The sequence below is a fragment of the Notamacropus eugenii genome, chromosome 4 (genome assembly GCF_028372415.1).
Source record: "Notamacropus eugenii isolate mMacEug1 chromosome 4, mMacEug1.pri_v2, whole genome shotgun sequence".
Lineage (NCBI taxonomy): Eukaryota > Metazoa > Chordata > Mammalia > Diprotodontia > Macropodidae > Notamacropus > Notamacropus eugenii.
The window spans coordinates 218,556,103-218,583,643 of NC_092875.1; the positions used below are offsets into that span (position 1 = coordinate 218,556,103).

Genomic DNA, 27,541 nt, shown 5'->3' on the forward strand with positions numbered 1-27,541 from the left:
AAAAATGTTTTATCATCAAATGAAGTGAATTTTTGCTACTGTATTAGTCTTGTTGTAAAAGAAAATACAGAACAAAAAACAACCTGCAGCTAAACACACACACACACACACATCACACACATACATACACACACACATATACACACACACACATACATTAAAGAAAATTAAAATAATATGCTTTGATCTGAGTTCAGACTCCATCAATTCTTTCTCTAGGAGTTTCAGGTATTGTCACAGTCGATTATCATATAGTATTGTTGTTACTGTATACAACATCATTCTGGTTCTATAGAATTCAGTTTACATCAGTTCATTTATGATTTTCCAGTTTTTTCTGATATCAGCCTGCTCATCATTTCTTATAAAACAGTAGTATTCCTTTACAGTAATATAGCACAATTTATTCATCCATTCCCCAATTGATGGACATCCCTTCAAATTGCAATTCTTAGCAACTACAGGAAGAGCTCCTATATATATATATATATATATATATATATGTATATATCTTTTGGGGCGTAGTTTCAAATTGCTCTCCAGAATGGTTGGATTAGTTCATAACTCCACCAACAGTGTGTTAGTATCCCAATTCTCCTATGTCTCTTACAACATTTGTCATTTTCTTTTTCAGTCATATTAGCCAATCTAAGAGATATGAAATGGCACCTCAGAGTTATTTTAATTTGAATTTCTCTAATCAATAGTGATTTATAGCATTTTTCCGTATGACTATAGAAAATTTCAATTCCTCAATCTGAAAACTAATTGCTCATAGCCTCTGATCATTTATCAAGTATGGGACAACTTATATTTTTATAAATTTGACTCAGTTCTCTATATCTTTGAGAAATGAAGTCTTTATCAGAGATAATTGCTAGAGAAATTCTTTCCCAGCTTTCTGCTTTCCTTCTAAATCTGGTTGTTTACTTTTTGTTTGTATACAAGCTATTTAATTTAATAAAATCAAATTTATCCATTTTATACATAATAATATTCTCTATTACTTGTTTGGTCATAAATTCTTCTCAGTTCCATAGATCAAACAGGTAAACTATTCCTTATTCTCCTAATTTCCTTAAGATATTATTCTAAAGTCTAAATCATATACCCATTTTGACTTTATCTTGATATACAGTGTAAGATGTTGATCTATGCCTACTTTCTGTCCTAATGTCTTCCAGTTTTCCCAGAAGTTTTTGTAAAATAGTGAATTCCTATCTCAAAATCTGGGGTCTTTAGGTTTCTTAAATAGTAGATTACTGTGGTCATTTACTACCATGTATTGTGTACCTAATCTATTCCACTGATCAACCACTCTGTTTTTCAGCCAGTACCAGATTGTTTTGATAATTATCACTGTATAATAGAGTTTGAGATTTGGTACTACTAAGCTAATTAACTTGTGGTTTACTGGCTAGATTTCTTTCTCAAAGAATAAGTCATAAATGCAATTCACTCTGGATCTCATGAATTGGTCCCTGCCCAAGTACCACTTAATGGTTATTTTATGGGCCCTCCTGGCTCAGAGAGTAACTTTTTCTCTTTTGGCCAACAACCCTGAAGGTCTTCCCCTCCCACTATTTTTAAATTATTATTAAAGGGGCCATTCCTTGACTCACTTCTTAAAGAGGCCTATTCACCGAAGGGTCATTGCCCCACTAAAAGTGAGAAAATGAAAAGAACTTAGCTTGAAAGGGTCAAGGTCTCCCATTGAATCCTGGGCCATCTCTAGTCATCCTGATTGATATCTGGCCATTGGACCCAGATAGCTCTGGAGAAGTAAATGAGGCTGGAAATTTTTCATAGCCCTACCTCATTCAAATCAAAGTCAATTGCAAGTCATGTGGTCATGTCATCATTTCCCTGATGTCATGGTCCTCTTAGAAAATAAAGGACAACTTACACACTGCTAAATCACCTTCTTTTCCATTTTTTCATTAATTCCCTTGACATTCTTGATCTTTTGTTCTTCAAGATTAATTTTGTTATTATTTTTCTAGATCTATAAAATAATTATGAAAGTTTGGTGATAGTTGATGAATAAAATAGAATTCTTATGTTTATTATATTGGCTCTACCTATCCATTAGCAACTTATATTTTCCAGTTATTTAGACCCGACTTTATTTCTGAGAAAAGTGTTTTGTAACTGTATTCGCACAGTTCCTGAATTGATCTTAGAAGGTAGACTCCTCAGTACTTTATATTGTCTACATTTATTTTAAATGAAATTTCTTTTTCTATCTCTTGCTGTTTGGCTTTGTTGGTTTTATATAAAAATGTTGATGATTTAAGTGTTTTTTTGTTTTGTTTTGTGTGTGTATGTGTCCAGCAACTGTGCTAAAGTTTTAATTATTTCAAGTAGCTTTTTAGTTTATTCTTTATGATCCTTTAAGTATAGCTTCATATCATCTGCAAAGAGGCATAGTTTTATTTCTTCATTGCCTAGTGGGCATCTTTGCTTAATCCCTGTTCTTGCTGGGAAATCTTTTAACTTATTCACATTCTAGATAATGTTTACTGATGGTTTTAGAATAATAACACTTATTATTTTAAGGTAAGCTCCATTTATCCCTCTGGTCTCTTGTGTTTCTAATAAGAATGGGTCTTGCATTTTGTCAAAATGTAATGGAATACTATTGTTCTATAATAAACGATGAGCAGCCTGATTTCAGAAAAACCTGGAAAGATTTATGTGAACTGATGCGGAGTGAAATGAGAAGAACCAGGAGAACATTGTACACAGTAAAAATAACACTGTACAATGATCAACTATGATTGACTTAGCTCTTCTTAGCAACATAATGATCAAAGGCAATTCCAAAAGACTCATAATGGAAAATGATGTACACATCCAGAGAAAGAACTGGTGGATTTTGAATGCAGATCAAAGCATAGTATTTTTAGTATTCATGTATGCGCTTTTTTTCTTTTCTTTCATAACATGACTAATGTGGAAATGTGTCTTACATTATTGCATATGTATAGCCTGTATAGATAGCTTGATCCCTTGTGGATTGAAGAGTGAAGGAAGTGAGGGGAAAAAAAATTTAAACTCAAAAGTCTTTTTAGAAAAGTATTAATGTTGAAAATCATCTTTTCATGTAATTGGAAAAATATAATGCTATTTAAAAAGAAAAGTAAATAAAAATTTAAGGTTGAAAACAAAGAAATTAACTATCCCTTAAATGTTTGATGGAATTCACTTGTGAATCCATTTGACCTTGGGGATTTTTTCTTAAGGAGTTCATTGATGGTTGATTCAATTTCCTTGGTCTAAGTTCTTTTTTTTTTCCTTTAAGTATTCCATTTCCTCTTCTTTTAGTATTAGTAACTTATACTTTTGAAAACAGTCATCAATTTCAGATTTGTTGTCAAACAAAATATCTCCTAGTTATTACTATAACTTCCTCTTCATTGGTTTTGAAATCATTGTTTTCATTTTGATACTGCTATCTTGGTTTTTGTTTTTCTTAATCAAGTTAAGCAGAGGTTTATCCATGACTTTTGTGTCTTATGAAATCACCTCTTAGTTAATTTATTAGTTCAGTCCTTTTCTTACTTTAATTTTCATTGCTCTCTTCTTTCATTTTCAGGATTTCCAATTTGGTATTTAATTAAAGCTTTTCCATTTGTTCTTTTTCTAGTTTGTTTGTTTTTTTCACTTGCAGGCCCAATTCATTGATGTGCTCTTTATTTGACTTATGTAAGCATTTAAAGAGATAAAATTTTCCCCAAATACCACTTTGGCTGAATCCCATAAATTCTTGTCTCATTGACTTTTCTTAATGAAATTATAATTTGTTTCTATGATTTCTTCTTTGACCTACTCATTTTTTTATGATTAGATTATTTAGTTGCCAATTAATTTTTAGTCTATCTTCCCATGTCCCTTTATTGAGTGTAATTTTTATTGCATCATGACCTAAAAATTATGTATTTGATATTTCTGCCTTTCTGCTTTGGATTATGAGGTTTTTATGCACTAATGAATGGTTACTTTTTGCATAGGTGCCATGTACCACTGAGGAAAAGGTGTATTATTCTGCATCCCCATTCAATTTTCTCCAGAGGTCTATCATATCTAACTTTTCTAAAATTCTATTGACCTCTTAACTTCTTTCTTATTTGTTTTGTGGTTTGATTTATCTAGCATTGAAAGGATATTTTTATGTCCCCCAGGAGTAGTTTTATTGTGTATTTCCTCACTTCTTTTAAAATTTGGATGCTATACCATTTGGTGCATATGGTCAGTATTGATATTACTTCATTGTCCATGGTATTTTTTACAAGAAGTAGTTTCTTTTCTTATCACTTTTAATTAAATCTATTTTATTCTTGCTTTGTCTGAGATCATGATTGCTACCTCTACTTCTTTTTTTACTTTAGCTGAAGCATCATAGATTCTGCTCCAGAATCTTTTACTTTTACTCTGTCTTTGTCTCTCTGCTTCAAAGGTGTTTCCTGTAAACAACATATTGTAAGATTCTGATTTTTAATGTACTTTATTAATACATTAATATCTTCTTTTTTATGTATGTTCATCCCATTCACATTCATAGATATTATTACTAACTCTATTTCCCTTCATCCTTTTTTCCCCTATTTATTCCTCTCTCTCTCTCTCTCTCTCTCTCTCTCTCTCTCTCTCTCTCTCTCTCTCTCTCTCTCTTTCTCTCTCTCTCTCTCTCTCTCTCATGCACACATGCACATACACACACACACACACACACACACACACACACACACACACACACACACTTCCTCTCCTCTCCTTTCACCCTATCCCTTCTCATCAGTGTTTTCCTTCTGACCACCTTCTTCCCCAATCTTCCCTCCATTCTATCAGTCTTCCTCCTTCTTTTATCCTCTTGCCCTTCCTACTTCCATACAGAGTGTGATAGATTTCTATACCCAACTGAGATGAAAGGGTTACGGTATGCTCACACATACCCTCAGTCTTTTAATGCATTATAATAGATGTCTTTTACATCTCTTTATGTGAGAAAACTTAACCCATTCTACCTCTCCCTTTCCTCTTCTTTGAATGCAATCCTCCTCACCCTTTAATTTTTTTGTATCAACTTATCTAAGTAAATTTATACGTTCACTCTGCCTATGTGTACTCCTAACTGCCATAATATTGATAAAGCTCTTAACCATCTCATTTTAGAATGTAAACAGATTAACTTAATTGAATGCCATATGTTTTCTCTTTCCTGTTTATCTTTTTACACTTCTCTTAAATCTTGCTTGTGAAAATAAAATTTCCTTTTTAGTTCTGGTCCGTTTTTTACAGAATGCTTGAAAGTACTCTATTTCATTGAACAGACTTTCTCCTCCTGAAAGGGTTATCCTTGGTTTTTGCTGGATAGGAAACCCTTGGTTGTAATCTAAATTCCTTTACTTTTCTGAATATCATTTTCTAAATCCTCCAGTTCTTTAATGTAGAAACTGCTAAATCCTGTGTAATCCTAACTATGGCTCCACAACATATAAAATGTTTCCCTGTGGCTGCTTGCAGTATTTTCTCCTTGACTGGAAATTTGACTATTATATTCCTGTGAGCTTTCATTTTGGGATCCCTTTCAGGAAGTAATCAGTGGATTATTTAACTTTTACCCTCCAGATGTAGGATATCAAAAAAAAAAAAGTTTTCCTTGATAGTTTTTTGAAACATGATGTGCAACTTCTTTTATTAATTATGGCTTTAATCTAGTCCAGTAATTTTTAAATTTCTCTCTCCAGGATCTATTTTATAAGTCAGTTGATTTTCCACTGAGATATTTCAATTTTCTTCTATTTTTTTCATCATTTTGTTTCATTTATGTCTTGATGACTTTTTTATGATTCTCTTACATAAATCTCATTTATTTTCCAAATTTTTCTTCTACTTCTCTTATTTGACTTTTTACATCCTTTTTGAGAACTTTCAGAAGTTTTTATTTTACCTGAGACCAAATCACATATCTCTTTGAGGCTCTTCATGTAGACATTTTGACGTTGTCCTCTTCTGAGTTAGTGTTTGATCTTCCCTATTGCTATAGTTTCTTTCTTTGGTCAGGTTTGTTGTTTGCTTATTTTCCAGTCTATTATGACTTTTTAAATTTAGGTCTGCTTCTGGAATATAGGGACCACTCTCCCAAGCTTCTTGCACCAAGGGTCAGGGATCTGCTTGGTGACCTGATGTAATGAGGTCTTTGGGCTTGGCCACTCACCTTCTGTACCAGGAGAAAGTGGCCTTAGGGTTGGACCCATGTGCTTTTGGTCTAATGCTCCAGAGCTACAGGACCTCAGTTACCAATCTGTGCTAGTTTCTAGAGGATAGAGGCTGGCTTACATGGACACTGCCTGCACTGAGCTGTGTTCTCCCTTTTCCAGAGTTAGAGAGGTCTTCCTTACAGTCCTTGTAATTTGTCTTGGGCTGGAAAACTATTTCACCCCATCCTTTTCTGGGTTCTGCCACTCCAGAATTCATTTTGAGGCATTATTTAAAGTTATTTGGGAGAATTCAGGCATGTCCCAGTCTTTTCTCCACTATCTTGGCTCCACTTTTCCACATTTGCTTTAATAATGTTGTAAAGATGCAGACAAAATATTTATACTTTCACCTCCTCCTCTCACATAGTTTACTACAAAACTTTTTGCTTCCTGGAGTACTTAATATCCAGTAAAAGAATTTCTGATTTCCACAATCTTCATTTAGGCAACATGTAAACATAAAGGTCTTGACTTTTGAAAGTATAAATGACTTAGTCTTTTGTAATAATTATCTTTGCTTCTTATCAAATCAGGATAAAAACAAGGAGTTTACAATTTGTGACAATTCTGCTGTTTCTTTTGGAATGGCAAATAAACAAACTGTTTCTACTATTTCATTAGACAAGTACCCTAGTCACAAATTAGATATGACAAAAATAAATCTACTCTGCTTGTCTCTCTCTACTAGCATGCCTTGCCAAGAATACCATTAAGTCTACCAGAAGCTTCAAGCAATATTTGATTTATGTCATTGGATATGACAATAGTCTGACATATCAAACTGCATAACAGATTGAATGTTTAATGAGGTTCTACTCAAGGGAAGACATGCATTGGACTTAGAAATCTTGTGGTAGTCAAATGTTATATCTTTATACTGCATTGTTTCTACATCAAATAGCAACTTCATGCCAATTAACCTCATGTCTATAAATTTTTGACAAAATCCTTTCTTTAAAATGAATGATCTGCCTATGCATTAAAATCAACACATTACATTAGTTTATGCTATGGATAATATTAACTATTTAAGCAGATTTATCCAACATGCATATAATAGTATATTATGTATGTTAACAAAAAGTAGTGATGCAAAAATGTGTAAACAAAAAACATACCTCTTCTCTCAGCTCCCAGATCAATCTGTCCTTGCTGGTTTGGCAGTTGACCTCATCCTTTCTGTCTTCTGAAACTTTCTCCATTTCATTTTCATGTACATCATGAAATATGTTAAGCTACAAAATAGTCACAAATTGATAATCATAAAATGCAAAGAACATTCCTAAGACATTATTTTAACAAATTTTTTAGTGTCTTCAGGAGTAGTTTAGGTTTTTGTATTCCTTTTCTTTTTAATATTATTAGCTATTACTAATCAATGAATATACCTAATAATGTTCTATAATGTTAATTAAGTAATTCTACACAAAGATACGTTGTTATGCTAGGCTTATGAATAGTAAGTTTATTAGAGGCAGCAGAGCATAGTACATAGAAAGAAAAACCTGATTTCAGCTCCCATCACTGACACATACTAATTTATGACTACAGAATAAATCTCTAACTTCTTAATGAGCCAGGAAACATTTTAGGACTATAAAATGCAGGATATTTACCAATCTGCATTGTGTGTGTGTGGGGGGGGGGGTGTTGTAGGGAATTATCTTCTTTGAGTATCTTCTAATAGTAACTTCATAGGTCTAATAAGAAATATGAATAAAAATTTTGTAAGTCCTTCAAAAGAAAAATACCAATAGCCAATATGGGCTTATTTTTAAAACAAGGCAAGCCAAACTCATGCTATTTCCTTTGTTAACAAGGTTATGAGGTTGATCTTAGATAAGGAGAATGCCATTGATACAGTACTACTAGATTCCATCAGGATTCTTGCCAGAAGATCAAATCATATCCTAATGGGCAAAATAGGAAAAGGTAGACTGGGAGGAAATATGATATCATTAAGTAGATAATTAAACCTTGTTGCCTGAATAAAGCCAAGCTGCTAATAGTTTCATGTCAGATTAGAGACAAACATTTGGTTAAGGCACAGGGTTCTATTGTTTTTTAATAAGTTATATTAAGTTACACTTAATTACCCACAATTTTTAGGGTGATGTGAAGTTTGGTGAAATATCTAATGCACTGAATAATAGAACAAAAATTCAAAATGACGTGTATAGAAATTTTTGGAAATTGAGTTAATGCTAAGAAAATCTACTATAAAAATAAGAGATCCAATATAATTCATAAAGTCTTTCTAAATGTGTCTACTCTGTACATGTCATTGTACAAAGCATTGAAGATATAAATATAAAGTGAAAGGACTTCCAGGGAAAATAGAAAAATGTGATTACAAAGCAGTTTCTTTGGGGGGAGGGGATCTCAAAGTTCTAGGGGCCTTAAACCCAATATGAGTCAGCAGTATGAGATGACAGTAAAATATTGATGTTACCTGAGGCTAAAATTATAAAATGTGACTCCAGAATGAATGATTACATAGAAGCACTGTCAGACTTGCTCTACATCAAACACATGCTTCCAATAGCTATCTAAATGAAATTCCTAAAACATAAGACTGACCATGTCATTTCACCATTCCATAAACTCCTGTGGCTTCTGATTAACTCTAGGATTTTATTTTAAACATGGGTTCAACTCAAAGACCAGAGCAAAACCAGGAGAGGAGTAAACACTTCTCCTTTGATCATACAGTCTTGGAAGAAGAAAAAATTTACAGGTCCCTAGAAATAGTTCTGAAAACAGCTATGAAAAAACCTTGAAGCTTGCAACAGTGCATTCTTCACTCAGGAAGCAGAGTCTTAGCTTAGCAAAGAGCTAAAAAGTCAAGTAGTTGGCTGGGAAAAAGAGCAAACAGCAGAAAAAATCAAACCATAGAATCTTACTTTGGTGACAAGGAAGATCAAAACATACAATCATAAGAAGACAACAAAGTCAAAGCTCATATATCCAAAGCCTCCAAAAAAAATATGAATTGATCTTAGGTCATGGAAGAGGTCAAAAATCAAAATAAATGTGGATGAAAAAATGGGAAGTGAAATGGGAGTGAAGGAAGAAAATCATGAAAAATGAGTAAACAAGTTGCTAAAGGAGGCCTCAAAAAAGTTCTAAACAAAATTATAACTTAAAAATACATTTTATAAAGATGGTGTCATGTTTGTGTAGCAATCTATATTGTTAAAATTAATAGAAACAATAACCATACTAAAAACTTGCCTTAATTTATTTGTTTTATTTTATATATTTATATATGTGTGTGTGTGTGTGAGTGTGTGTGTGTGTGTGTGTATACATACACATATATTGCCATCACTGGTACTAATGCAGTTGACTCAAAGAGAAAAGCCAAAGATTGAGATGGAAAATTATAGCTTGTCTTTTGAAATTCACAAATGGAGATCCATCCCCCTGGGATTTTCATGTATAGATTTCTGTTGCATAGAGGCAACAAGCCTGATACATGTGAATAAAAGAAAGGGGAATATATATATATATATATATTTTTTATATACTATATAATGTACTATATATATATATATGTACTACTTCCATTAATAAGCAAAATGTGTAGCTGTTTTTCAATGACCATTCCACATATCATTTTTCCAGGGAAAGTTATTCCTCCACAGCAACACATCAATATCACTTTTATGAAAAATTTCTAAATGCTATATTTTGATATGCCACTTAAAACCATGGAAAAGACAAATTGAGTATGTGGCAACATGGTGCTAGGGGTATGGGTTCAGCAAAACAAAAACTTATAAGTTAAATTTTAGGAAAAAGATGTCAGTGAACTAATAATATCAAATATTACAATACATTATAATCAATAATCTGAAATCTGTGATATTTGAAGGGCATTATGGAGTGCTGAATTTTCATGCATGAAGACCTGCTTTTGAAATCTGACTCTGAAACTTACTGTCTTTGTGATCATGGACAAATGAAAATTTATTTGAGCATAACTTTCTCATCTATAGAATAACTATAGTAATAACCTTGCCCATAAGGAGATAAAACATAGAAAACAATCTCTAAATTTTAAAATCTATAAATATACTTTGGATATTTTCTCTTTAATTAATGTAGTTCTTTCTTTTACAGAGATATCAGGGATGTGTAGCCCTATTCAATAGATATTTTTTTCTATTCAATTAGTGACATATCTCTTTCTTTCCCAGTTGTTTTTATTAGCTAATCGTTACTATCCACTTACATATGATTGCCAATTTTTTTGAAGTATATTTACTGACAAAATAGATTGAAAAAAATCAGAAAGAAAGAAATAATAGCCATACTTAAAGTCTACATTGATTAGAGGCATACCCTGTTTTACTGTACTTCACTTAAAACACCTCACAGATATTGTCTTTTTTTTCCTTTTTTTCACAGATTGAAAGTTTGGATCAACCTTGTATAGAGCTAACATATTGGTGCCATTTTTTCAACAGCATATATCTTTTCTCTGTGTCACAACTTATTATCATTAATTTTCACAATATTTCAAGTTTTTTTCATTTTTTATTATATCTGCTATAGTAATCTGTGATTATTGATTTTTGATGTGACAATTACCATTGTTTTGGGGCTCTATGACCGCACCCATATAAGATGGTGAAATTAATAGATAAATGTTGTATGTGTGTGTTCTGACTGTTCCAACTGGAGTTCTATCATCTTTTCTTCTCAGGCCTCCCTATTCCCCAGACACAATAATACAGAAATTAGGTCACTTAATAAACTTACAGTGGCCTCTAAGTGTTCAAGTGAAAGAAAGAGTTAATCAATATGTCAAACCTCATTTTTGTCCTATTTTAAGACATTGCCAGGAAGGGAGAGCCAAGGTGGTGAAGTGAGAGCAAGTACACACCTAACCTCTAAGACAAACTCCCTCAGATACCTCTATAAAGAGAATCTGAACAAATGTTAGAGTGGCAGAATATAATAGGAGACAGAGTGTGGTAGATTTCCAACTCAAAACAAAGTAGAAGGTCAATGGGAATGATCTGTTGCACGGGGCTGGTAGAGTGCACAGGTTGTAGCAGCACAGAACTCACCATAGCAAAACCAATCAGGAAGCTCCAGGTTGTCTGAAACAACAGCAGCAGCACTGCAGATTCTCAAACATATTAACCCAGTACAGGAGTCCAGTGGAAGTGAGCAAGAGAAAAGAACAGAACCCCAGGTAACTTCAGCAGCAGCTCCTGAGACTATCAGCCCACAGATTAAATGTCTGTAAGTCACCTACTTGAACTTCTGGGAGCCAAGATGGTGGAGTGATTGATTGATAAATGCTATCCCCCTACCATTATTGACCTTGAAAAACCCAGAAAATATTTCCCCAGGAAAAAATTCTGGAACAGTAGGATCGGCAAAAGCAGTAAACAGTTTCTTAGCCTCTGAAGCTAGGAAAATCATAAAGCAGGGGGAGTTCTCTCTTGCTGTGACTGAAGGGGATCAGTGCAGGACAAAAGCTGTCCCAGACAGCTCCACTTCAGCAAACTGGGAGGAGATCCTGAGCTCCAGGGAGATGGAGCCCATAATCGCCAACACCAGGACCCCAGGCATGCCTTAGCACAGTTCGGGAAATCTGGAAGATATTAGCACAGAAGGGGTTCACCAACTGCTGAGCTTGCCTATGCTCTAGCTCAGGAGACTAGACCTCCTCCAGCTAGACCACCCCTTCTCCACACTTAACACAGCTAGCTCCCCAATAACTCTGGGGAAACTCAGAAAGACTTCACCTGGCCTCTGCTGTGGTACACCAGCCAGCTCAGCACCAGGTAAGCTACAGCATTTTAGCATCTAGCTACAAGAACCAGAGGTCACAATACACAAAGCCTCAAGTTCTAAGGATAAGAAGTGTGGAACAGAGCCCCCTGTGTCCCAGAAGCAGAGACTCACTTTAAAAGACAAGAAAAGAGTAATCATCATGAGCAAGAAGCAAACCAGAAAAGAAAAGACCATAGAATCTTTCTATGGGGTCAAGAACCTAACCACAAATACCAAAGAGGTCAGCATTGAGACTGTACTCCCATCAGAAACTTCAGAAGGGCATATGAACAATTTCAAACCCAAACAGAATCCTTAGAAGAGCTGAAGAAGTATTTTGAAAGCCAAATTAGAGAAGTAGAAGAAAAACTGGCCAATGATTTTTAAAACACGGAAAAAGAAATCATGGGAAAATTGGACAAATGGAAAAAGAAGTACAAAGCCTAACTGGAGAAAATAACTCCTTTAAAGAGGAGCAGATGGAAAAGGAGATGCAAAAGTTAACTGAAGAAAACAATGTATTAAAATTAGGATTGGACAATTAGAAGCTAATGATTCTATGAGACATCAATCACTCAAACAGAATTTAAAGAATGAAAAAAGAAGAAAATATAAAATATCTCACTGGGAAAACAACTGACCTGTAAAATAGATCTAGGAGAGAAACATCTAAGAATTATTGGTCTGCCAGAAAGCCATGATGAAAAAAAGAACCTGGAAAATATCTTCCAAGAACTCATCAAGGAAAACTGCCCAGAGGTCATAGATCCAGAGGGCAAAATAGTTGCCAAAAGAATACACCATTAACCTCCTGAGAGGGATCCCAAACTTCAAACACCAAGGAATATTGTTGCCAAACTCCAGAACTATCGAATGAAGAAGAAAATATTGTAGGCAGCCAGAAAGAAACAATTCAAATATTGAGGAGCTACAGTCAGGATCACATAGGACCTTGCAGCTTCTACATTTAAAAGTTCAGAGGAATTGGAATATAATATTCCATAAGACAAAGGAGCTGGAACTATAAACAAGGATAAAATGCCCAGCAAAATTGAGCATGATATTGCAGGCAAGGAGATGTACATTCAATCAAACAAGAGATTTCCAGACATTTCTGATGAAAAGGCCAGAGCTCAATAGAAAATTGAGTCTTCAGACACAAGTCCTAAGAGAGGCATAAAAGATAAACAAAGAAAAAAAGTTGTTATTCAATATGGTCAAACAATTTACATACTTATAAGGAAAGATGGTACTTATTAATCTTGAAAATTGTATATTTATTATGATATTTGAAAGGGATATACATAGATAGAGGAAGTGGGTATAAACTAAATGATGTGATGATAAAAATGGGATTTAAGGGTGCAAAAGGATCGCAATGGGAGATGTGAAAAGGAGTCAGAAAAAAGGAAATTACATCACAGGAAGAGGCACAAAAACATATCACAGTAGAGGGAAAGAGCGGAGGGAGATCAGCATTGTTTGAGATTTACTCTTATCTGATTTGGTTCAAGGAGGGAACAATAAACTCAGTTAAATATGAAATCTAACTAGCTCTATAGGCAGTAGGAGGGGAAAGGGGAAAGAAAAGGGAGGGGACACTAAAAGCAAGGGAAGAAGCAGTAAGGGAAAGGGGGAGTAAAAGGAACAGTGCTGAAAGAAGGGAGAGAAGACTGAGGGAGGTGATGGTCAAAAATTAAAACCCTATTGGGGAGGGGATGGTAGAAGGGAGAACTGAAAACATATATGGGGGGAAAGAGGATGGAGGGAAAGACACAGATAGTAATCATAACTGTGAATGTGAATGAGATGAACTCTCCCTTAAAACAGAGACAGATAGCAGAATGGGTTAAAACCATTCTCCAACAATATATTATTTACAAGAAACACATTTGAAACACACACAGGGTAAAGCTAAAAGAATGGACCAGAATATATTGTGCTTCAGCTGATGTAAAAATAGCAGGAATATCAATCCTAATCTCAGAAAAAGCAAAAGCAGAAATAGATCTAATCAAAAGAGATAAGGAAGGAAACCATATCCTGCTAAAAGGCACCATAGAAAATGAAGCAATATCATTACTAAACATATGTGCTCCAAGAGGTATAGCATCCAAATTCTTAGAGGAGAAGTTAAGGGAGCTATAGGAAATATATATTGCTTATATAGACAGCAAAACTATACGAATGGGAGACCTCAACTTCCCCCTCTCCAAATGTGATAAATCTAACCTCAAAATAAACAAAAAAAAAGTTAAGGAGCTGAATAAAATTCTGGATAAGGTAGATCCAATAGATCTCTCAGGAAAAATGAATGGGGATAGAATTATATCTTTTTCTCAGTGGTACATGGAGCATATACAAAAACTGATCATGTAGTAAAACACAAAAACCTCACAATCCAGTGCAGAAAGGCAGAGATTGTCAATGCATCCTTCTCAGATCATGATCCAATAAAAATTCCATGTAATCAAAGGCCATGGAAATATAAACTAAAAATTAATTGGAAACTCAATAATCTAATCCTAAAGAAGGAGTCAGTTAAACAACAAATCATAGAAACAATCAACTACTTCATTCAAGAGAATGGCAATAATGAGACAACCTACCAAAACGTATGGGATACTGCAAAAGCAGTTCTTAGGGGAAGTATTATGTCATTGAATGCCAACATGAATAAAATAGAAAAAGAGGAGATCAATGAATTGGGCATGCAGCTGAAAAATCTAGAAAAAGAACAAATTGAAAATCCCCATGTAAATGTCAAATTAGAAATACTGAAAACCAAAGGAGAGATTAATAAAATTGAAATTAAGAAAATTATTGAAATAATAAATTAGACCAAGAGTTGGTTTTATGAAAAAAAACACAATAAAATTGGTAAACTTTTGGTCAATTTGATTGAAAAAAGAAAGAAGAAAACCAAATCACCAGTATCCAAACTGAAAAGGGTAACTCATCTTCAGTGAGGAAGAAATTAAAACAATAATTAGAAATTTCTTTGCCCATCTGTATATCCATAAATGTGACAATCTAAATAAGATGGAAGAATATTTTAAAAAACATAAATTGCACAGATTAACAGAAGAGGAAGTTGAATACTTAAATAACCCCATCTCATAAAAAGAAATTGAATAAACCATCAATGAATTCCCTGGGAAAATATCACCAGGGACAGATGGATTTAAAAGTGATTTCTATCAAACATTTAAAGAACAGTTAATTCAAATACTGTATGAAACATTTGGGAAAATTGCTGAAGATGGAGTCCTAGCAAATTATTTTTATGATACAAATATGGTTCTGATACATAAACCAGGAAGAACCAAAGCATAGAAAGAAGATTATAGACCAATTTCTGCAATGAACATAGATACAAAAATGTTAAGTAACATATTAGCAAAAAGAACACAGCAAGTTATTATGAGAATAATACAAATATAATACAAATAGGATTTATAATAGGAATGAAGGGCCAGTTCAATATTAGGAAAATTATCATCATTATTGATCATATCAACAAAACTAATAGAAATCATGTGATTGTCTCAATAGATGCAGAAAAAGCTTTTGACAAAATACAACCCCCCTTCCTGTTGAAAACATTGCAGAGTAATAGGAAGAAAAGGAACCCTCCATATAGTAATAAGCAGTATCTACCTAAAACCTTCATCAGGCATTATATGCAATAGGAATAAGTTAGATGCATCCCCAATAAGATCAGGGGTGAAATAAGGGTGTCCATTATCATCACTGTTATTCAATATGATACTAGAAATGTTATCTTGAGCAATAAGAGAAGAAAAAGAAATTGAAAGAAAGAAGAAACTAAGTTATCACTCCTTGTGGATGATACGATGGTATACTTAGAGAATCCCAGAGAATCAAATAAAATACTACTTGAAATAATAAACAACTTTGGCAAAATTACAGGTTACAAAATAAACTCACATAAATCTGCATTTCCATATATTACTAACAAAAGCCAGCAACAAGAGATAGAAACAGAAATCCCATTTAAAGCTAGGGTAGACACTAAAATATCTGGGAGTCCGCATGCTAAAGCAAACACAGGAACTATGTGGACACAATTACAAAACACTTTTCACATAAATAAAATCAGATGTAAGTAAGTGGAAAAATATTAGTGGCTCGGGTGTAGGCCGAGCTAATATAATAAAAATGCCAATCCTATCTAAATCAATTTACTTATTCAGTGTCATACCTATCAAACTACCAAATAATTGTTTTCTAGAACTAGAAAAATAATATCATAATTCCTCTGGAAGAACAAAAGCTCCAGAATATCAAGGGAACTAATGAAAAGAAATGTTAGGGAAGGTGGCCCAGCCTGGTTAGTTATCAGATCGTAGTATAAAGCAGCAATTATCAAAACCACTTGGTACTGGCTAAAAAACAGAGGAGTAGACCAGTGGAATAGGTTAAGTACTCAAGACACAGTAGTCAATAAATAGAGTAATCTACTGTTTGATAAACCCAAGGACTTCAGCTTCTGGAATAAGAATTCACTGTTTGACAAAAATTACTGGGAAAACTGGAGAACATTGTGGCAGAAACTGGGCATAGACCAATGCCTGACACCATCCAAATGGATACATGATCTCAGTATAAAGACTAATATTATAAACAGGTTAGGGGAGCAAGGAATAGTGCATTTGCCAGAATTATGGAGAATGGAGAAATTTTTGATGAAACAAGAAATAGAGAACATTATAAATTGCAAAATGGATAGTTTTGATTACATTAAATTGAAAAGTTTTTGCACAAACTAACTCAATGCAACCAATATTAGGGGGGAAGCAGAAAACTTGGAAAGAACTTTTGCAAATAGCATCTGTGATAAAGATCTCATTTCTAAAATATATAGAGAACTGAGTCGAATTTACGAGAATACAAGTCATTCCCCAATTAATAAATGGTGAAAGGATATGAACAGGCAGTTTTCAGAGGAAGAAATTAAAACTACCTATAGTCATATGAAAAAATGCTCTAAAATCACTATTGATTAGAGAGATTCAAATCAAAATTGCTCTGTGGTACCACATCACACCTATCAGATTGGCTAACATGACAAAACAGGAAGGTGATAAGTGTTGGAGAAGATATGGGAGAGTTGGAACACTAATTCATTGCTGGTGGAGCTGTGGGCTGATTCAACCATTCTGGAGAGCAATTTGGAACTATGCCTAAAGGGCTACAAAAATGTGCATACTCTTTGACCCACAATATCACTTCTAGGAGTCTATCCCAAAAAGATCATAAAAATGGGAAAGGGTTCCACATGTACAAAAATATTTATAGCAACTTTCTTTGTGGTGGCCAAGAACTGGAAATCAAGGGGGCACCTATTAATTGGGGGATGACTGAACAAGTTGTGGTATATGAATGTAATGGAATACTATTGTGCTGTAAGAAATGATGAACAGGAAGACCAGAAAGGCCTGAAAGGACTTATATGAACTGGTGCTGAGTGAAAGGAGCAGAACCAAGACAATTTTGTGCACAGCAATAATCACAGTGTGGGAGGAATTTTCTGGTAAACTTAGTCCTTCACAGCAATGGAAAGACCTAAAAAATTCCCAGTGGTCTCTTGAGGCAAAATACCTTTCACATCCAGAGAAAGAAGTATGGAACTGGATTGTAGGGTGAAACAGACCATTTTCTCTTGTATTATGTTTTGCTTTGGTTTGGTTTTTCTCATGGTTTCTCCCATTCATTTTAATTCTTCTATGCAACACGACTAAGGTGAAAATGTATTTAATAAGAATGTGTATGTAGAACCGATAGACTGCATCCCATCTCAGAGAAGGATAGGGGAAGAAGGGAGTAAGGAGGGGAAGGAAGAAGGAAGTAGGGGGAGAGAGGGGGAAAAATCGAAGATATATGGAAGCGATTGTAGAAAACTGAAAACAAATAAATTAATTAATAAAAAGAATTTAAAATATATTGTCACAGCAGCTGTAAACATCAAGGCAAGACCCTCTACCAGAAAAAAGATTAAAACTTGCTGAAGTTTCAGATGACAGTTAACATTTTTAGCAATGAACGTTTTTGTTTAAGGTGGAGATTTTCAGATATAATACTATTTTACACTTAATAGCCACTCTTAATATAGTGTAAAAATAACTTCTATATGCCCGAGGAAATCAAAATCATGTGACTTGCTTTATTGTGATATTCATTTTATTGTGGTGATCTGTAACTAAATCTAAACCCCAATATCTCTGAGATATGCCTGTAATATGTTGTATAATGATGAACCAATCTGGCAAACCTGGAATAAACCCTGCTTGATTTTGTGAATACAATGCCACATTCTACTTGATATTTAAATTTCTATATTCCTTAGTGAAATTATTGTATAATTTTCTTTTTAGCTTTATTTTTACCTTTCTAAAGAGTAACCTCATGTTAGACTCATCAAAGGTAATAGAAAACAAATCATTTCCCTTATATTTATGTTTATTAATAGTCTGTGTCACATAGGAACTATATGTTCCTAAAAAGTAAGTTACCAATAATCAATTAAATGAATGGTATTATAATGTGTCTTGGGAAAGAAAATAAATCTATAGAAATGCAATTTAATCAACAACAACAGCAAATTCAAAAGCAGAAATACAGCATTAATTCAAGATTTTAGAAAATGATATCTACTTCTCAGACACATCTTCAATAACATTTTACTAAGGAAACCAAAACTCAAATCTGATCTCAGAATTTTATCAACTCTATAACAATTGGTAAATAATTTAAACTATCTGACTCTCACTTTCCATGTTTATAAAATAGTATCTCCCAAGGTTCTTGTAATTTCAAATGGGATAATTATCTTCATGTATTCAAAGGATTAGCGTATGGAAAAGTTTTGTTCTCAACAGAGAAAATCAAGAACTGATGAAAGTTTTAAAAAAGATAAATTTAGGTTGAAGGTAATGAAAAGTTTCCCAATAATGATTCTTTCTATTACAAGTCTTTAGTCAAATGGTTCTTTCTCTTGATTGGATTGGCATAGATGGCAAATGATGTAAATTATTGTGATTCTGTGATATTCTGCATTGTAAATCATTGAGCATTATTTAAATATTGATCATTGAAATGTTCGTAATTTATTTACATTAATATGTAATTCAACTGTAAAAATGGAGAGGTAGCATGGTATATTAAGAAGAGCATTAAGTTTTGGGTGATATTAACTTTAGCATTCAGTGATTGTGTGAGCATACTATTTAATTTCTTTTAGCCTCAATTCTCTGATTTGTAAAATTGAAACAAACCTTCCTTTCAGAGTGAGTTTCAAAGTTCTTTATAAAATTTAAAATCACTTTAGATAAGAGTTTGTTATATATAATCTGTTAATATTCAGAGAGTTGTTTTGAAAACAGAAATTCAACAAAAGAATTATATATTGAACAGAAAATACAGTAATATATTCTTAGTCCTTTTTGTTCTAATAACAAGAAAAAAGAAAACATCTTTTATTTCTTGCATTAATGTCTGTCATATCATCAAAAGAAATGTCATATTCATCTGGAAAATAGTCTATTGTAAACTTTCTTGTAAAGTAAAATTCTTAACATTTCCTAAACATACAATAGACTCTTAAATCTTTGTGATATTGAAAAAATAACTAGATGAAAGAGAAAACAGAGTAAATAAATTTTTCCTTGAGCTAAAACTATGAGTTTATCCCTTCAGGGAATTTTAGTTGTTGCAATTTTGTAGCAAAGGGGAAAAGGGTTTATTTTTAAGCTGTAGATTTTTTTAAAACCTTGCTGCTCAACATTTTAAAGTTACCAATCATTTTAGACAAATCTCATCACTAAAAGTACTAACAAATAGCTCCTCTCTTGTTCCATTATTTTCTCAGCATTCACTTAAATTTTCCATTTCTAAACATAAGTAGAGACCCCTACATCCTTGGAACTCATGATACTATTAAATCAGTCAATTATATTTTATACCTGTGTGTAAAAATCATTAAAATAGAGGTAATTAAATATACTACGTAATCAATAGATGCATCAGTACTAGAGAGTTTAGTGGATAGAGTCAGGAAGACCTGAATTCAAATCTAGCTTCAGGTACTTACTAGTTGTGTGACCCTAGACAAATAACTTAATTTCTTTATTCCTCTGCTTCCTCAGCCATAAAATAGGATAACAATATTACCTATCTCCCAGGGTTATTGTGAGATTCAAATGAGATAATACTTTAAAAAGTGTTTAGAACAGTGGAAGATACATAGTATGAATTAAAAATAAATGGGTTTCCTTCCCTTCTACTTCCCTAAAATGGATTGTAGCTTCTGATTTATTTTAAATTAAGTTTTGCATCTAGTTCTACTCTCTCACAGTTTGAGAGATAGTCAACATTCATTGATCAAGAAAAGTTTCAGTCTTTTAGTTATATCCTATCTAAAAAAATTATAGAACAATACGGACCAAACAATCTCATAAGATTACAAAGGCATAAAAGGCTTTGGAACTACATCAATGGGTTTGGTTGGATGCAAGGGAATATATGATGATGAATTTGAAAATAAATTGTTTGTTATTTTCAAAAGTCACTCAGAAACAAGGGGAGGAGAAATTCTTGCAATATTGTTTAGCTATGCACTAACTTTAAACCATCTCAATGACATGTGTATTAGTCTTGGATTTCAAATATCTCAGGTTTCAAAACCCCTTTGACAGCCCATCCTAGGGCTTGTCTAGCAAACTTGCCTGACAAAAGTTCAGTATATGCCTTTAATATAGCAATGTATAAGGGCAGGTAGGTGGTACAGTGGGTATAGTACTGGGCCTGGAGCCAGGAAGATTTGAGTTCAAGTGTGACCACAGATACTTACTGGTTGTGTGATCCTGCAAAAACCACTTAACCCTGTTTGCATCGGTTTTCTGCTCTGTAAAATGACCTGGAGAAGGAAATGGCAATAACACTATAGTATTTCTGCCAAGAAAAATATTACTGCAAACAACTGAATAACACTTCAGTATAGAACTAAACTGTGATTGCATCCTCCTTTATAAAACAGTATTAGCTCCTCCAGTGTGCATTTGAATAACAGAGTTAAATTTCCATGTACTAGGAAAAACAGAAAATTCTCTATTTCTTTAGAAATTTTTTTTAAATATCCTTTTTGGTCTTATCATAAGGGTTTAGATAATACAACAATGGTGTTCACATGGGTCCAATGAACTGAAGTACTCGGGATTTCAGTTATTTTATTCTATTTTATTCATAAGTCATCAAAATGTTCCAAAAATTTCATTATTTTTTCAAGTAGTTAGTGGACAAATTAAATCAGTAAGTTTAACAATAAAAGTCAAATACTATACAAAACCAATAACAACAGCTGTCAAGTACATAGTTCATCTTGATAGATGACTAATTTCTTTGGAGATCCCAAATACCAAGCCTAACATTACTCTCTAATGTCAAGTCATCTTTTCCTCACCAACCACCTTCCTACCCTGGAGAAAATTCCATCTTAGGACCCATTATTCATTCTTTATTTCTTTAGACACTATAGGAGAAAGCAAAGTTATAAATAGGCACTTAAATATAGATATTGGACACAAAATATAGATATCCAACTCAAAGGACTCATGTAGATTTACAAAGGTTCATCTGCATTTCATAGGGGAAACAGGAAGTTGTCATGAGAATTTTGTCACAGGAAAATAGTTCTTATTAGAAGAACAAAATAGACTACTTCTGTGAAGAAAGTAGTGATGATATGAAATTATATAACTCTTAGCTACATATGGTTTGAAGAAAGAGTGTTGAATAATAGCTAAAATCACCTTGGACAAACCACTTAACCTCTCAATATCCCAGATAGCTTTCTACTGTTGTTCATTCAATAGGAGATCCCTACACCAATGATATCTCAGACCTAGAGTGCTTAAAGATTACAAAGTACTTTATCTCACCACCTCATGAGACAAGTAATACAATTATTATTGTTTTGTTTTAATATTTAACAAAAGAAAAAATTAGCCTTATAGAATTTGTCCCGGGACACATACATCTTATTTGAAAACATGGTCAACAATTTTTAAAATTTATGGAAGGTTACACAGCTAAGTATCCATGATTATACCTGAAATTAGACCTCTTGACTCAAAGTCCAATGCTCTTTCAAATATATCACCCTAATTCAGTGACAGTGGAGGATACCAATTCATGTCCAGGAGTACCTTAGCAGTGATGATGAAATGAGGGAATTTATTCTCCTTTTGCCTCTAACGACTGCCATCATTTCAACATACATCTCTAAACAAGGCCTGAAGGAAGATAAGGGAAGCCACAACTAATTTTTGGAGTCTGGTTTGGATGCTCCCAGACAGCAGACAGTACAAAGAAAAACAAAAAAGGAATCCCAATAACAAAATAATTTAATGATTTAAAGTTTGCAGAGTACTTTCCTCACAACATATCAGGAGGTATAAGTATTATTATCCCAATTTTACATGTGAGGAAAAAGAGGTCCAGAGAGATTTGTTGATTTAACCATAGTCACACAGCTAGTGTTTAAGGTGGAATTTAAGTATTTGTCTGCTAATTTCAAGCACAGTGCTTCCTCAATTTGCTGTGGTTCCTCCAGAGCATTAGCAATGTGGATCATAGGGGAAATTCTCAAGCCTTCAACAACTCAGGGGTCATTTTTATCCTTAATTCAATCCAATAAGCACTTATTAAATGCCTGCTATGTGCCAGGCACTGTGCCAAATGACAGGGATTGAGAGAGAGAGAGAAAAGGAAGGAAGGAAGGATGGAAGGAAAGAAGGAAGGAAGGAAGGAAGGAAGGAAGGAAGGAAGGAAGGAAGGAAGGAAGGAAGGAAGGAAGGAAGGAAGAAAAGAAGGAAGGAAGGAAGGAAGAAAAGAAGGAAGGATGACCCTGCTCTCAAAGAGTTTATAATCTAAAGGGGGGAAGGTGAGACAGCACACAAAATAAGGCAACAAAGTGGTGGGGTGCCAGCAATAAAAGAAATCTAGATTAGGACCTCACCTTGATCAATTAGGTAAACTCAGGATGTATAGAAAATAAACTTTTAATACACCAAGACAACAACTTTTGGTAGTCATGCAATATTTAATCTGTGTTAGACATGGGAATGAGCAATTTACATATAACAGATTGATTCGCCTAATGTATGAGGAGATGGGTTAGGTCTGCCTCAGCCACTCTCGCATTTCTGTGTCACAGGGAGATGATTTTAGTGAGCTTATACAGTGTTAACAATTGCCACAATTAGTAAGCATACACACCACCATCTTATGCAGCTGCCACATACTCACATACTGCCACAATTTTAAACATTGTTTTAAAATGGAGTCTCCTAGTCTGGTTCAGCACAAATAACTGCCTTCCTAAAATGGTACCCTGATCAGGGAGACATCTTGTTCCAGGAGTTGAAACCAGGCAGAGCAACAGATACAGAGTGAAGTGAGGAACATTTACAAGTCAATATTTGCCATTATTATTTTCAAAGACTTTTATATATTCATTTCAGTGTATACACAGGCTTTTGAACTGACTACTGAAATATGAGGTTTCTTATTTGTAACAATAGCCATCTTGTCAGATATTCTAGCTATTTAGCTTCCAATTTCCAATCTTCTCAATTTATTTTATTATAATGTCACTTTGAAATTGCATTTCTGCTACATTCATATTGACAATTAAAAAGATCTCTATTTCTTCTCGTTCATCTTGTTTGCAAAACACATCTGTGTAAGTACTTGCCTTTGCCTTGCTTGAAGGCTGATTTTGCTTTTTGTTAGGAGTGGGAGCAGTTTCAGGCCTGTTACCTTATTGATGAAAGGAACCACTGATGAGGAAACTCTAAAACAATTCAGATCAGTCAATTATTCTTTAGTAAGTTTGCACTGTTTACTATTATATAAAACATTATATATTTGAAGACATTGAGCGAAAGAAACAAAGGCAAAAAAACAATAACAGCATTAGAACAAATCCTAAATCCAGTTTTTTTTTTCCCCAAAGTACTTTCCCGCCTCCACTATTATCGTAGGTTATAAATTAGTTTGACTGGAATCCATTGTTGTGTCTCAATCTGCACTTTCCCCAAAGAGGTACACACCAGTACACATACTAGCAAATAATCAATGCTTACCACAGATACGGTTTTTTTGTTTTGTTTTTTTGTTTTGTTTTTTAATTTATTTATTTATTTTACTTTTAACATCGATTTTCATAAAATTTTGGGTTCCAAATTTTCTCCCCTTTTGTCCCCTCCCCCCACCCCAAAACACTGAGCGTTTTAATTGCCCCTGTCTGCCAATCTGCCCTCCCTCCCTCCCCACCCCTTTCCTTTGGAAGGCAAGCAATTCAATATAGGCCAGATCTGTGTAGTTTTGCAAATGACTTCCATAATAGTAGTGTTGTGTAAGAACTAATTATATTTCCCTCCATCCTATCCTGTCCCCCATTACTTCTGTTCTCTCTTTTGACCCTATCCCTCCCCATGAGTGTTGACCTCAAATTGCTCCCTCCTCCCTCTGCCCTCCCTTCCATCATCCCCCCCACCCTGCTTATCCCCTTATCCCCCACTTTCCTGTATTGTAAGATAGGTTTTCATACCAAAATGAGTGTGCATTTTATTCCTTCCATTAGTGGAATGTGATGAGAGTAGACTTCATGTTTTTCTCTCACCTCCCCTCTTTATCCCTCCACTAATAAGTCTTTTGCTTGCCTCTTTTATGAGAGATAATTTGCCCCATTCCATTTCTCCCTTTCTCCTCCCAATATATTTCTCTCTCACTGCTTGATTTCATTTTTTTAAGATATGATCCCATCCTCTTCAATTCACTCTGTGCACTCTGTCTCTATGTGTGTGTGCGTGTGTGTGTGCATGTGTGCGTGTGTAATCCCACCCAGTACCCAGATATTGAATAGTTTCAAGAGTTACAAATATTGTCTTTCCATGTAGGAATGTAAACAGTTCAACTTTAGTAAAGTCCCTTATGACTTCTCTTTGCTATTTACTTTTTCATGCTTCTCTTCATTCTTGTGTTTGAAAGTCAGATTTTCTTTTCAACTCTGGTCTTTTCATCAAGAATGCTTGAAAGTCCTTGATTTCATTGAAAGACCAATTTTTCCCTTGAAGTATTATACTCAGTTTTGCTGGGTAGGTGATTCTTGGTTTTAGTCCTAGTTCCTTTGACTTCTGGAATATCCTATTCCACGCCCTTCGATCCCTTAATGTGGAAGTTGCTAGATTTTGTGTGATCCTGATTGTATTTCCACAATACTTGAATTGTTTCTTTCTAGCTGCTTGCAATATTTTCTCCTTGACCTGGGAACTCTGGAATTTGGCCACAATGTTCCTAGGAGTTTCTCTTTTTGGATCTCTTTCAGGCAGTGATCTGTGGATTTCTTGAATACTTATTTTGCCCTCTGGTTCTAGAATCTCAGGGCAGTTTTCCTTGATAATTTCGTGGAAGATGATGTCTAGGCTCTTTTTTTGATCATGGCTTTCAAGTAGGCCCATAATTTTTAAATTGTCTGTCCTGGATCTATTCTCCAGGTCAGTTGTTTTTCCAATGAGATATTTCACATTATCTTCCATTTTTTCATTCTTTTGGTTTTGTTTTGTGATTTCTTGGTTTCTCATAAAGTCATTAGCCTCCACCTGTTCCATTCTAATTTTGAAAGAACTATTTTCTTCAGTGAGCTTTTGAACCTCCTTTTCCATTTGGCTATTCTGCTTTTGAAAGCATTCTTCTCCTCATTGGCTTTTTGAACCTCTTTTGCCAATTGAGTTAGCCTATTTTTCAGGGTGTTATTTTCTTCAGCATATTTTTGGGTCTCCTTTAGCAGGGTGTTTACTTGTTTTTCATGCTTTGCTTGCATGTCACTCAATTCTCTTCTTAGTTTTTCCTTCACCTCTCTAACTTGATTTTCAAAATCCTTTTTGAGCACTTCCATGGCCTGAGCCCATTGGATGGGCTGGGATACAGAAACCTTGACTTCTGCTTTTTTTCCTGATGGTAAGCATTGTTCTTCCTCATCAGAAAGGAAGGGAGGAAATGCCTGTTCACCAAGAAAGTAACCTTCTATAGTCTTATTTTTTTTCCCTTTTCTGGGCATTTTCCCAGTGAGTGACTTGACTTCTGAGTGTCCTCTCCACCCTCACCGTGCCTCCAGATCCCCCCAGCCAGCACTTGGGATCTGAGATTCAAATGCTGTTTCCCATCCTCAGGGCTTTGGGTAGGGGCAGGGCTGCTGTTCAGTGTGAGATTAAGTTCAGGTGCTCAGGTCAGGGCAGGCCCGCCTCTCTGGCTCCGTTCCCTCAGGGGGTTTATGCAGAGACCTTCAACAATGGATCCAGGCTCCTGCCTGCTTGGGGAGCCCTGGTCTGCTCCCGCCCTCTGCTGCTGCCTCCTGAGGGGGCCTGAGTTATGTGGGCACCCCACTCCCCTCACGACCCGCCAAAGAGACCCTCTCACCGACCCTTGTCCCCTGTGGGTGGAGGGACCCACGCGGCTGCTGGAGATTCTGTCCCTGAAGCCTGCTTGGATCTGCTCCTTTCGGCACTGCGCTGCCGCGGCAGGGTTGGGCTGTGCTCCAGGTCTGGGGCGTGAGGGACCTTTTGCGAGAGGTTTTCAGGCTCTCTGGAGCAGAAATCTCATCCGCTCCATTCTGTGGCTTCTCCTGCTCCAGAATTTGCCTGTGGTTCTTTTTTTTTTACAGGTATTTTATGGGCAGTGGGTTCGGAGCTAGCGTATGTGCGTCTTTCTACTCCGCCATCTTGGCTCCGCCCCCGCTCAACACAAATTTGTCACAAGTCCCATTTCTCCTACTGCTTTGTGGGTTTTAATCTTGAAGTTAAAAATTAAATGAATAGAAATAGTGGCCTTAAACTCAGACCCACATTCTCACCTTTTATTTCCTCTTTCAGAATATTTCATCCCTTCTCATTCTTGAAATGAGCAGATGCAAGTCAGCAATTAGTTCAAGTTCAGTAATTCATGGTATGTTGTATGCATAGCTTATTTCAGTTTCAGCTTTCTAGGATATTGCCTAATTAATAATTATGAGCCATTAAAAACCCATGGTGTTCTTTTTTATTCTTCCCAAATTCATAAGTAATTTTAAATTAATTATTTGAAAGCATTAACTATTGGGGGGTTATTTTCTTTGTCAAAAAATTATAGAACACCAGAAAACATGTTTTTAGCAACAAAACATTGGTCTCTGAATGTAGGAAACCTCTCCAAGGGTACCAGATTATTTGCCTCATCACAATGTATTGGTACTCCTTTGTGCATTCTCATTATATTCAATAAAATGTATCAAAAAAGTCCTAGTTCTTGTGGATCCATATGGTACCTGCATGGCAGTCATAAGGTATGTATAGAATTGGGCCAGATATGCTAGCACACTCTCCACCTCCATTTTCTTCTTTGATGGTAATACTTAAGGATCTAAG

General features: G+C 34.6%; 1 protein-coding gene across 12 annotated transcripts in view; it reads right to left on the reverse strand.

Moving 5' to 3' along the window:
• CCDC102B (coiled-coil domain containing 102B) overlaps nt 1-27,541 on the reverse strand; it is an 845,733-nt gene that overhangs the window by 623,214 nt on the left and 194,978 nt on the right. For 8 of the 12 annotated variants that reach the window (XR_011966005.1, XM_072604137.1, XM_072604128.1 and 5 more), the window contains 2 exons: nt 20,929-20,994; nt 7,382-7,498 (listed from right to left, as the gene is read on the reverse strand). The exons of 1 other annotated variant lie outside the window; for it this stretch is intronic. Coding sequence is in view for 10 of the 11 variants with exons in the window: in XM_072604137.1 (XP_072460238.1) it covers nt 7,382-7,498; nt 20,929-20,994 (183 nt within the window). In the remaining variant the exon portion in view is untranslated. The remainder of the gene's footprint in view (nt 1-7,381; nt 7,499-20,928; nt 20,995-27,541) is intronic. 3 more of the 12 variants (XM_072604132.1, XM_072604131.1, XM_072604134.1) reach the window with 1 other exon arrangement.